Here is a 13,187-nt window from a genome sequence, read left to right as displayed (position 1 = left end):
AGGAGATCTTAGGGCCACTAGAGGACAGTGCCCTGCTTCTGGCCCATCACTTGAGGGTCCCTCAAGGAAATGGGGTGCCCAGTCACCCCCAACATACAGCCTGAGTATCCTTGGTCCCAGAGCCCTGTTGCGGAGCTGCTCCGGCCCAAAGCCCTGAGCCTCTCTAACAGCATCATTTTCAGTTCCCCTCCCCTTGCATGGGGGCTCAGGCACCCCCACCCCAGGCCTGTTGACTCACTCAGAGCGGCACCCCAGGGTTATTGGCCACCCCTGGCTCAGGTCTGTGATATGGGCATCTTGTGGTGAGTGTAAACAGTCTCATGGAAGTCATGAGAACAGCTGGGATTTGAACCCGGGGCTATAGCACTCCAAAGGCCAGGCTTCTTCTTGTACATGGGCTGTTACATCATCCAGGCCTCTGCAGGGCACTCCCAGCTCCCGCCTCCCTCCGGAGTCAGTCTGGCAGAGGAGGTGGGCCCTGGGGCTGGCCTCTAGCCAGGTAGGCGGACCAGGCTTTCACATCATTTCCCTCTAGAGCTCAGTGGGGCTGAAGGGCAGAGATCTCACTCCACCTGCCACTTCTGCTTACAGCTAGCTAGGAGCGAGGAACATGGGGACAATGGTAAGAGTTGGGACCAAGGTCCAGATCTGGGCAGCCTGTCTACTCCTGGCATTTCCTGCCATGGCTGCTGGTAAGACACACCTGCCGGGCCTGCAGGCTGGGAGCTTCTGGTTGGTGGGAGGACTTGGGGAGAGGGGCAGGAGAGTGGTAGGGAGGGGTGGGCAGCCTACTCAGGGAAGGGCTCCTCAGTTCGGAGGGATGCCAGGGGTGGTGCATCCTCTGGGTGGGGGCTTTGCCCTTGCCACCTTGTTTGATCCCCAGAGCAGCCCTGCCAGGATTGTACCTATCTAGCAGATGAGTAATCTGAGGTTCAGAGAGGGACAGTGGCTGGCCCAAGGCCACACAGCAGGTCCATGGGTTCCAGGAGAGTCTGGTTCCTTCACTTTGGTCCTAAGTTTGGCTGCAGGGGAGTGGCAGTGATGGCAAGCCAGCGAGGAAGGAGTCCAGGGTAATCATGGGACTCATCTCATAGGGCTGCTGGGCAGGAATAGAATAGGGCCTGACACAATAGGCACTCAGAGAGTGAGTACTGAGTGAGTCTAAAAGCATCCTTCACTGTGTGAGTCCATCTGCCACCCCTCCCCAACCATGGAAGCTGCAGACTTACCCCTGGCCCCTCTGCTCTGCCCTCAGAACCTGGAGTTGCTCATCCTGAAGTGGACACTGCCCTGGGTCGTGTGTGAGGCCTGCAGGTGGGCGTGAAGGGCACAGACCGCCGTGTGAATGTCTTTCTGGGCATCCCGTTTGCCCAGGCACCACAAGGGCCCGGCCAGTTCTCAGCCCCGTGCCCAGCACAGTCCTGGGAGCGTGTGCGGGATGCCAGCACAGCCCCCCCAATGTGAGTAACCTGGCAGGAGTGGGCAAGCAGGCCGGTTGGCAGGAGTCCAGCTGCTGGGGCTGGAGGGGCTGACTGGCTGGCCCTTGGGTTCATAGTCTAATGGCAGGTGCCTGCAGGAAGTGAAGAGAATGAACAACTTCAGGTTTCTGCTGAATGGGATTTGAGGGTTTTCTCTATTTCAGAGGACTGCCTGATCCTCAACATCTACAGCCCAGCTGGGGCCACAACAGGGGCTGGGAGGCCGCTGCGAAGCCCAGAGGGCCCTGTCAACCCACCCAGCTCTATCCTGCCCAGCCTGTCCCCTCTCCATCCCTGTTCCCAACCTGACCCAGAGCTCCTGACAATGCCCTGGGCTGGTGGATGGGCAGCTAGAGTCCTAGGATCTGGGGTCACAGTCCCATGGCCATCTCTGCAGGTCATGGTGTGGATGCATGGGGGCTCGATGATGGTTGGTGCAGCCACTTCCCAGGACGGGTCAGCCCTGGCTGCCTTTGGGGATGTAGTAGTGGTCACAATCCAGTACCTCAGGTGAGACGGCAGGCCTGGAGTAGGGCATGGACTCCACAGAGGAGAAGCTGGATCACAGAGGCCTCAAGGATCTAGGGTGGGGGCCCAGAGCCTGAATGGGGATCTCTCAGGCAGGGAGGGTGGCTGGGTCCTAGGGCCCTCTCCCTCATGCTGCCTGGGCAGAAGGGTGTTCTCTGAAGCCACATCCTGGTGAAGGAGCCCAGCCAAAACCAGAGTTGATAATGAACTTGGTCCCTTGGGCAAAGGGTGTTGGCTCCTGAACTGGAGTCAGGGTCACAGTGTGGTGTGAAGATAGACAGCAGTAGGCTCTGGCAGACACTTGAGAGCAGCCTTGGCTAGCTGCCCAGCTGGGCCTGCCCACACGACTTGCCTGGCATGTGTACACCTAGCATGGCTCACAGCCAGGCCAGACTGTGCGAGCAGAAGAGAGTCCAACATCCTGGTGGCTGGTCCAAAGCAAACCTGCAAACGCAGAAGAGAATCTGCCAGAGGCATTAGCCTGTGCTAATCATTCCCCTACCTTGCTGGCAGCACTGGGGCCAGGCATGGGCCAGGCAACTGGGCTTTCCTAGATGTGGTGGCTGCTCTGCACTGGGTGCAGGGAAACATCACCCCTTTCGGGGGCAACCCCAACTGTATCACCGTCTTTGGGGAGTCTGCAGGTAGCCTCATTGTTTCTGCTCTGGTGAGTCCACACTCAGGGCTCGTGGTGGGTGGCTGGGAGGGCTCCTATGGCCCCAGACTTCCCAGCTTCCCTGCCCTCCTCTAACAGTGTCTATTCTCTCTGCTGCACCAGGTTCTGTCCCTGTTGGCTGCGGGGCTTTTCCACAGAGCCATAGCACAGAGTGGAATCATCACATTCCCAGGAATCCTGGATTCTGACTCATTGTCCCTGGCTCAGGTCTGAGTCTTCTTTGCTCTCTCACCCTGCCAGTACCCATCCCATTCCACCCTGTGCTCGCCCTGGGGTCCCTGAGGGACTCCCTGTTAACAGAGACAGACCCACTAGGATGAAGGAAACATACCCACTATGGGACTTTGAGAGCTCAGATGAAACAACCAGTGTGTGTGGGGGTGGCGGAGAGCAGGGGTGAGGAGCAGCTAGGGATGGCTTCCTGGAGGAGGCCACCACTGAGCACCATCTTCCCCAAGGTGGGGCCTCAGGGAGCAGCCTTCTCTGCCCCAGGCAGCTTGAGGGAGGAGGCCCCAGCCACCCTGCTGCCTGAGAGATCTCCATTCACATTCTCGAGCCCCAGTCTAGAACCCCATTGTAAGGCCTTGGAAGGGTAGACGTGGGGGTGGGGGAGGGGTGGGGCACAAAGGGCCTCTGGTTGTAAACGGCCTCTGCAAAGTCTGGAGATGTGAGACAAGGTGACAGGTCCTGGAAGCAGCAAGCCATCTAGGAGGGAATGGAGCTTGCTAGGGGACAGAGCAGGAAGTGAAGGGGCTGGAAAAGTAGGGGGGATTTCAGGGACGTGGTGTGCCTTGCCTGGGAATCTGGACTTTCTCTGGAGGGCAAGGAGAGGCAGGGCGATGGTCTGTCTGAGCTAACTTCTCAGAAGCTCACCGGGGCCTTGGAGTGGAAGGTGCCTTGGAGGGAGCAATGCTAGAGGCCTCAAAGCCAGGGAAGAGGCAGAGTTCAGGCAAGAGAAAAGCGGATGGGGTGGGAGTAGTGCCATGGGCTGAGGCAAAGGGGGTGGTGGTAAGCGGGATTTGGGAGACTGGCTCTCATGGCCTCAGTGCCCTCACCTGGCCCGAGACCTCAGCCAAGGTGGAGGAATGGGCTGGGCATCTTTATCCCCTGGGTGCAAGGTGATTCAGGAACACGAGGCCTCAGCATGGGCAAATTGCCTCTTGTCTGGAAAACAGCATCAGCCTCCCAGCTTCCCCAAATATCCCCTCACCATGGCTGAGAGGGTTTTCCCATCCGCAGACTTTAGGTCCTTCCCTGGCTCTCCATGTCCTAAGGAAAACACAGCTCAACCATTCACTCCTTTACCAAATACTCCCAGAGTTCCTGCCAGTGGCCACATCCCCCAGCCTGGCTTTCATGGCCTATGAGTTGGCCTGAAGCTACCCTCCAGCCTCACCTCCCCCCAGCTCCCTGACCCTTGACCTTGCCCCAACTTCAGTATCACCACCATCTCCCCCAGACCTTGGCCCATGCTGCTGGAGTCCCTCCCTCTTCAAGTCCAATCTCATTTCCTTGTTTACTCTGCAAAACTTTACTGATGCCTCTGGCTCTGGGGACACAGTTAACTAGATGATGACACTGTTCTCAGAGGGGCAAAGGGGATCTGGTCACACACACAGATAATGACAGCACAACATAATGGGGGACACACAAAGTGGCTGGGGACCACCCACGCTGGTGGGCAGTGATCTTTGGCATCAGCATCCCAGCTCACCTACAGATGCGCCCCTCTCTGTGGGAGCCAGAGGGTGGGAGGTGGGGAGGGGGGGATGGCCACAAAGGAGGCAAGATGCTTTTGGCTGTCCCCAGGACTTCGCAGACTCCTTGGCCTGCAGCTCCAACTCCACAGCTGAGATGCTGCAGTGCCTTCGACAGAAGACAGGTGAAGAGATGATCCTTACCAAGGAGTCCCGCCAGGTGTGCCTGCCTCTTTGGGGACAGTGGTTGGCAATGGCACAGAGGGGGGTCCTGTCTAGCTCCTATGGGTGCAGAGGGGCAGTCAGGGGTCTGGAGTGAGGGGAAGGAGCTGAGAGCCCAGCTAGTCCTGAGGCCTAAATGGAGGGCCATGCCCAGCCCTGAGAGCAGGGCCTGTTTTCTAGAGAAGAGGTCTATTTGCAAGCACCAGTTGCCTGCTCTCCCGATGCCGCCTGGGCCCCCTAACCCTGGTGGACTGCATCCACTCATGTTCTCTCTCAGCAGCTCAGGCATGCAGCCAGGTGGCCCCTGGAGTCCCATCCTTTGAGGCTTGGGCCTGACTGGGTGGCCCCCTGCCTTGCTTTCTCCTGCAGAAAATTAAAATCATGCTCTATACCACTGATAGCACCTTCTTTCCCAAGAGCCCCCAAGAGCTCTTGAAAGAGAGGCAGTTCCACCCTGTGCCCTTCCTTGTGGGCATCACCAATCACGAGATGAGCTGGGTCATCCCCCAGATGAATGTCCTCTGGCCCCTGTGCCCTTCAAGACCCTGCCTTGGTCAGTCGTCTGTCACCCCAATATCATCACCACAACCTGTAAACTGGGCACTCTGTTATCCCCATTTGATAGTTGAGAAAGTCAAAAGCCAAGACTCAGGGAGGTTTAAGGGACTTGCTCAAGATTACCCAGCTAGGGCTTCATTTTCACAAAGCAAGTTCTTCCTTCTTGGGGACCAAGCTTTTGCACAAGGCAGCCTTCCAGGCAGTGCTCGTCTGCAGCATATTCCAGCCTTGGTATCTGGTTTATACATCAGGCTCTATGAAGCTGGTTAGTGTGACTCTGTGCCTGAGAGACAAAATGCCTCTCAGGATTAAGACATCAAGGTCACTGGGGGACCACACGACTCAAGCACCTTCCAGTCCCTGCCAGGTGCACAGGTCAATCCACACTGAATGTCACAATAATGCTTTCCTCCTGAGCACTCCGTCATCACCTTCTGCTGCTTCTGCCCATAGCGATCAGTGATCACCTTTAATGACTGCAGGCCCTTCCACAAAGGGAGGGTCCGATCACAATGTTCCTTCATCAGGGGGCATTATGGCAGCTTCTAGTTTTTAGCACTGAAGCTAACAGTGCAGTGGACATCTTCATGTCCACAGTTTTTGTCCTCTGTGACTTATTCTTTTGGAATCAATCCCCAGGAGGGCATCCGGATGCTTGCTGTAGAGAGACTACAATCTTGACACTCACAGATGAAGAAGTTTCTAGGTCAGGTGTGTGTGTATGTGTGCATGCTTAGTGGCAGAGATATATTAGGGCAAAACGATGCCCCAGACACTCTGGCAGGCACCTTGCTCCACACTGTTAGAGCTGCCAGTGGAAGTGAGGGAGAGCCATTGTGGCTGGCTCTCCAGACCTGGGAAAACCTTCCTGGTGTGGAATGCTGTGCTCAGGACTTATAACCAAGGATGTTTCTCAGGAATTGGGTGGCTCAGAGGACTGCTTGCCTCAACACTGGTGCCGGTGTTCCCTGCACTCTCCTTGCAAAAATTTTCTGTACAGGTGTACGTACCTCTATATTATATATCAACATACATATATATACATTATTTTGGGGATGGGAGGGAGGTGGGTGCAACTCCCTCCCATCCTGCTCTGCACATACAGATGGGCCTGGAGGCCGTGGCTCCTGGAGCTGGGCACAGGGTCACCTCAAGCTGTGACAAATGGGCATGGCCCTGCCCTAGCCTGGCATGGAGCTCCCCAGGCCCATCCATCACATGTTTGACATGTAGACACCCTGCCACACCTGCTCCATCTGTCCTGCTTCCTGGTTCCTTATCAGTGCCACTAGGGCACAGGTGCTTCCTAGCCCTGTTCCTGCCACAATCCTCCATCTGCGCATGTCCCCTCCAGTTGCCCCACTGCAGCCACCATCGGTCAGAGTTGGCCTCGGCCTGGGACGAGAGTGTGCTGGCCCAGCTCTACTGGTGGGGCCAAAAGGGGTGGGTGGGAAGCTATGGCTGCCTCCTGTCCTGACCATCTGACCTGTCACTCAGGGGGCTTAGGGATGGAGTCACCAAAATAAGTGCTGTGATAGAGGTGGGGAAGCTGTGTGAACTTTTTAAAATAAAAACAAAAATACCGGGGGGGGGGGGGAAGGTGCCTAGGACTTGTAGCCAAGGATGTTTCCCAGGAATTGAGAGGCTCAGAGGACTGCTTGCCTCAACACTGGTGCTGGCGTGCCCTGCACTCTCCTTGCTATCCACATGAGCACATCTTTACACTTTTAGCCAACTAGATGCTGAGTAAAGAGCCCTGATAGTACAGTGGATAAAACACTTGGTAGCTAACCAAAAGGTCGGCAGTTTGAACCCACCAGCTGCTCTGCAGGAGAAAGTAAAGACTCACAGCCTTGGAAACCCTATGGGCAGTTCTACTCTATCCTACACAGTCTCTATGAATCAGAATCAACTCGACAGCAACAGGTTTGGTTTTTGGTATTAGATGTTGAGTTTGCTAAATACCTGTGGTGGAAGTTTTTGCCATGGCAAGTAACTCATACTCCTTATGGAGACCTCTCCACTGCTCATATGTGACCTTAGCATGTTCTGAAAATGCTGTGCCCACTTAACTACTGCCAGCAACATAAGTCTACAGATTTCAATACAATCTTATCAGCATTTGTAAACCATCTTTTTTTAGATATCAGTTTTATTAAGATATAATTCACATACCATAAAATACACACTTTTAAAGTGTACGATTTAGTGCTTTTTTAGTATATTCACAAAGTTGTGCAACTATTTTTATTGTTTTTAGCTGCTGTCGAGTCAGCCCTCGACTCATGGTCACCCCAAGTATTACAGAGTAGAACTGTTCAATAGAGTTTTCTTGGCTACAGTCTTTATGGAAGCAGTTCACCAGGCCTTTCTTCCACGGAACTTCTGGGTGGGTTCGAACTGCCAATCTTTAGGTTAGCAGCCAATCTCAAACTGCCTACGCCTCCTATTAATCACTATCTAATTCCAGAATATTTTTATCACCACAGAAAGAAGCCATGTACCCATTAGCATTCACTCCCTTTTCCTCCCTCTTCCTAGCCCCTGAGTTCCACTAATCTACTTTCTCTCTCTATGGATTTGTCTATTCTCAACATTTCATATGAATGAAATCATACAATATGTAGCTTTCTGTGTCTGACTTCTTTCACCTGACAAGGTATTTTCAACGTTCATTTATGTTGTAGCATATATTAGTATTCCATTCCTTTTTATAGCTAGATAATATTCCATTGCATGGATATACCACATTTTGCTTATCCATTCATTAGCGGATCCACTTTTTGGCTATTGTGTATAGAAACACAATTGATGCTTGTATATTGATCTTGTGGACCATCATTTTTTTTTAAATTGTGCTTTAAGAGAAAGTTTACAGTTCGAGTTAGTTTCTCATACAAAAATTTATACACACATTGTTATGTGACCCTAGTTGCTCTTCCTATAATGCGACAGCACACTCCTTCTTTTCTCCCTGGATTTCCCATGTCCATTCAACCAGCTCCTGTGCCTTTTTGCCTTCTCATCTCGCCTCCGGACAGGAGCAACCCATTTAGTCTCATGTATCTACTTCAGCTAGGAAGCACCCTCTTCATAAGTATCATTTTATGTCTTATAGTCCAGTCTAATCTATGTTTGAAGAGTTGGCTTTGGGAATGTTTTCAGTTCTGGGCTAACAGAGAGTTCGAGGGCTATGTCTTCTGGGGTCCCTCCAGTCTCAGTCAGACAATTAAGTCTGGTCTTTTACTAGAATTTGAGTTCTGCACCCCACTTTTCTCCTGCTCCATCAGGGGACTCTCTGTTGTATTCCCTGTTAGGGCCGTCATTGGTGGTAGTCAGGCACCATCTAGTTCTTCTGGTCTCAGGCTGATGGAGTCTCTGGTTTATGTGGCCATTTCTGTCTCTTGGGCTAATATTTTCCTTGCGTCTTTGGTGTTCTTCATTCTCCTTTGCTCCAGGTGGGTTGGGACCAACTGATGCATCTTAGATGGCTGCTCCCTAACTTTTAAGACTCCAGACACCACTCACCAAAATGGGATGCAGAACATTTTCTTAATAAACTCTGTTATGCCAATTGACCTAGATGTCCGCTGAAACCATGGTCCCCAGACCCCTGCCCCTGCTATTCTGTCACTCGAAGTGTTTGGCTGTATTTAGGAAACTTCTTAGCTTTTGGTTTAGTCCAGTGGTGCTGACTTCCCCTGTCCGGTGTGTTGTCCTTCCCTTCACCTAAGTAGACCATCCTTTTTTAGTTTTGCCACTTTAACTCCTGTGGATTACATTTAATTCTTCAACTCCTGGTGGAGATTAACACCTTCCTTTGAGTATGTACTCTTTGTGCTCGCTCATTTTCTGTTCATGTTCTCACAAAAATTAACAAAGAGCCTAGTAATAATGTAATTAACTTTAATCGCTTATATTTCAACAGTGCTTACTCTATGTCAGGGCCTTCAGATGTCTTCACTCACTTAGTCCTCACAACAATCCTGCGAGGCAGGTTATTCTCATTCCCCTTTTACAGATTAGGAAACTGAGGCATGGAAAGTTTAAGTAACTTGTCCCAGGTTAAACACTTAGTAAGTGTCAGAGCTGGGATTTGAACTCAAGGCAGTCAGGCTCCGGAGTCTGTCCTCTTAAAACTGTTATATAAAAATGTTTAATGTTTTCAACTTTCCCTTAGCCCCTGCGTGCTTGGTTTGGGGAGTCTTGATGTTATTATATGAAAATGTGGAACAAATCCTCTCTCTCTCTTCACGGTAATCACTTGTCTGTTGTATTCAGTGCTGTTTCCCCACTCGGTTGAGGTTTATCTTTGTGGTTCTGTTGACTCAAGGGTTTGGCCATGCTTGAATTGGGGCACAGGGCTGTGCGTGCTCACTTGCCTGGAGCTGGGCATGGGGGACAGTCGTCAGATTGCACTGAGAGAGACTTGGTGTCCCTGCAGGGCTGGGGTATTCTGGACCAGATCGAGCAGACGAGCCAAGAGAACATACTGACTTTTTTGAGGCCAACAATGACCGTACTGGTGAGACAAGAGGCAAGAAGGAGGAGGGCAGTGGGTGTCCCTCCCAGCACAGTCTCTGTCCCTACCCTCCAACATCCACAGCTGCTCACCTATCACCAAATCCTTGGTCCAACTGTTGAATTTTAGTTCCACCTAGGAATCCCTTTGGACATGAGTCAATGTGGTTCTCAAAGGAAAATTATCATCATCATCATTGTCATCATAGAGGCTGTCTCTTAACGAGCACATACTATGTGCCAGTCACTGTGCTGAGCACTAGGACAGGCATTTATCTCCTTCAGTCCTCATGGCAATCCTTTGTAGCAAGAACTTTCATTATCCTCATTTTACAGGTCTCAAGGGGTGGGGGGTGGGGGGTAAGGCGCAAAGGCAGGGCTCGAGCCAGCTTTGTCTGACCCCAGAGCCCAAGTAATGGTCATAGAGCCGAGATTTGACTCCAAACATGAACTCATCTTGTCCAGGCTCCATCTAGAACCTCCAGAGAAACAGGGAGGCAGCTGGCTGCCCCCTGTGACATGAAGGCCAGAGGCCAGGCAGGAGGGTTTGGGGCTTCTTGGTAGAGTCTGTCACAGCCATGGGACCTGAGCAGGCCTGAGCCTGGCATCCTGCCCTAGGACCTACCCCCTGAGCTGTGGCTCACTGTCATAGATGAATACCTAGGCAACACATCAGACCCATGGACTAAGTGCGATGCCCTTCTGGACTTGATGAGCGACATTTGCTTCAACTTTCCCACCTTGAACTTCTCAAGAAACCTCTGAGGTGAGTCTAGCCCTGTCCATCTGCCCCATCCCTCCCCCTCTAGCCCAGGATCTGGGTATCACGGGTGACATGGCTGTGATAGGGTGGAGGGTCTCCCTGATACTGCCTGATACCCCACACCAACACCCTGCTTCCTCACTGGGATGTACCATTGCAGTATTGGAGGTGACCGTGTCAGGGCACTTTGAAGAAGAGAAAAACAAGTTTCAGAGTGGTACAGTGACTTGTCACAGGTCACCTAGCAGGCCCCTCACCAATTCCCAGGGATTCATAGATGAACAATTCCTTCATCTTTTGGCACTTCTCCTGGGAGAAGTCGTGCTTCCTCCCAGCCTGGTGAATAATCCCTGACAGCCCTAGAATAGCTCAAGTTCCTAACTGTGTGGTTTGGGCAAGATACCTAACCCCTCTGGGCCTCAGTTTCTTCATTTGTCAGATGGGGATAATAACAGAATCTAAGCTATGAGACTGTTATGAGCATTAAATAGATTATCCACATAAAGCACATAGCACAGTGCCTAACACCTAGTGAGTGCTCAATAAATGTTCGCTGCTAATCATTTGGTCACTATCATCATCATCATTATTGGTGTTGGTACTATGGGCCTGTCCTATCTGGCCTGTCTTGATTGGCCCGATTATGCTGTGGGCACCTAACTCTGATCCTGCCTTCTTCTTTGCAAATTTTGGGGTCCCCATCTTTTTCTATGAGTTCCATCATCGACCCAGTTCTTTTGTGAAAATCAAGCCAGACTGGGTGAGAGCTGACCATGGGGCTGAGTTGGCCTTCATGTTTGGGGGCCCCTTCCTCAAGGATGAGAGCTCCCTCCTGGGTGAGGACAGACATGTGACCCCTAAGTTGCCAGGCTCCAAGACTAGGGGCGGGGCTTATAGGAACAGAGGTCCTGGGTCAGCAGTGGGGACCCCTCGATGCCCTCCAGGCCCCACCTGATGCTGATACAGGTCTGTCCCTCCCACCAGCCTTTCCAGAGGCCACAGAGGAGGAAAAGTATCTGAGACTTACCATAATGGCCCAGTGGACACAATTCGCTAGGACAGGGTAAGAGTGAGTGACATAACTGGCCTTATACCTGGGTCACTCAGGGTCTGCCACAAGGGGGACCTCACAGGAGACCTTGGCCCTCATTCATTCTTCCCTTCCAGGGACCCCAATGGTGAGGGGCTGCCTTACTGGCCCCTCTTCAACCAATTGGAGCAATACCTGGAGGTCAGCCCAGTGCCATGGGTCGGCCAGAAGCTAAGGGAAGCCCAGATGAAGTTCTGGGCAGAGACACTCCCCACTAAGATCCGACAGTGGCAGCAGAAGCAGAAGGGCAGGAAGGCCCAGGAGGAGCTCTGAGACAGGGCCTGGGCCTGCTTGGCTGGGGCCATCGGAAAGGGTGGCAGAGTCTCAGCAAGACATTCTCCTTCTGGAGACGTCAATCCAGGCTGCTACAGGGTCATGTCCCTTAAGCATCAGCCCCTCCAAGACTGATGTTGTATTCTCTGTTCAAATGTCACCAGGCTGCTTTCCACCCCTAGGCCTTTGCACAAGCTCCTCCCTCTCTCTGGAGTGCCTTTCCCACTTGTTTCATGACAAGTTCAAGCTCATTTTCAGGCTCTCCTTAAGCATCCCCTCCTCCGGGAAGCCTTCTCTGCCTTCTCTGGGCTGCCTGGTCCCAAGTCTGTGTTTATTATAGCACAGACTACCCTAGACTAGCACTGTCTGTGTCTGTGTCTCTCTCTGACTCTGAGGAGCTCTCTGAGAGTGGGAATCAGGGTGACCCTACTCTGTGTCATCCACACCAGGACTGGGCAAGACCTGGAGTCAGGGCATGTTTGGTGAGTGAGTGAAAGACAGACAGAGTATGTGAATGGTGGCTGCTGGACTTGAACACCCAGGCCTTTCAGGTATCAAAGCCTGAATGGTGGACTCTGAAGGCAGAGGGTTCAGGGAGTCCTGGAGCATCAGGGGGTTCCAGTCTAGAACAGAGCTCAGCTCCCAGAGACCTTAGACTAGGGATGGGCGAGGGTCATAGGCCCACAAGTCTCCTTCTCTGTTCTGCCCAGCCTTGGACCTCCACAAGACAGAGCAGAATCCAGCAGGGCCACACTCACCAGACATAGCCCTTAGGACCTAGGCTATGAGCTTCCCAGCCCTAGTGCCTTAACACTTCAGGGCTTAACTGGCCTCTTCCCTTTCCTGCCAGCTGGGAGGGGCCAACTTCTGGGGTAGCTTAGCACATTCCCAGAGTGCACACCAGGACACAGGAGTGCAGGTGGGAGAAGATGTCTGGACTAGTGCATCAGTCAGGTTGTTGTCACAGAGAAAAGAAGGGCCTACGCACTCAGGCTACAAAAGGTTTTCAGAGTGGGGACAAGCATTTCTTCTTTTGAGGATCAATGCACTGTTCCCTTGAAACATCTGGATTTTAATACGTATCACAATGATTTCTCCTGCTCCTATTATCCCATTCCATCAGCTCCAATCCCACATATACCATTCCTTAGTCAGACTCAGTTCTTGGCTGCTGATGGTGACCCAAAAACCGCTCACAACTGGGACCAGTTCTGTTCTGGGAAGGCCAGCCTGGGCAAATACAGTGCCAGAGGGGATCTGTACTATGTTACTCTGCTGCTCCAAAGCTCCCAGCAACTTTCTGTCACCCTTAGGACAAGTTCGAGTTCTTTACCTGGCATTGAAGACCTTCTGTTCTCATCTAGTATGAACAGACCCTCCA

The 13,187-nt window shown here is 52.3% G+C and overlaps 1 protein-coding gene across 1 annotated transcript; it reads left to right on the top strand.

The window, feature by feature from the left end:
• Positions 1 to 682: 682 nt before the first annotated feature.
• On the top strand, positions 683 to 11,806 carry CES3 (carboxylesterase 3). The gene is given in 14 exon segments (XM_023726775.1): positions 683 to 692; positions 1,256 to 1,460; positions 1,567 to 1,616; positions 1,619 to 1,725; positions 1,876 to 1,988; positions 2,520 to 2,673; positions 2,785 to 2,889; positions 4,492 to 4,599; positions 4,971 to 5,117; positions 9,604 to 9,684; positions 10,299 to 10,446; positions 11,130 to 11,279; positions 11,428 to 11,506; positions 11,611 to 11,806. Coding segments are annotated over 14 exon segments (1,653 nt in total).
• The last annotated feature ends 1,381 nt before the right edge of the window (positions 11,807 to 13,187 follow it).

This window comes from Trichechus manatus, unplaced genomic scaffold (assembly GCF_000243295.1).
Source record: "Trichechus manatus latirostris isolate Lorelei unplaced genomic scaffold, TriManLat1.0 scaffold00014, whole genome shotgun sequence".
NCBI lineage: Eukaryota > Metazoa > Chordata > Mammalia > Sirenia > Trichechidae > Trichechus > Trichechus manatus.
The sequence above is the reverse complement of the archived record's forward strand: the minus strand, read 5'-3'. Positions and strand labels throughout refer to the sequence as shown.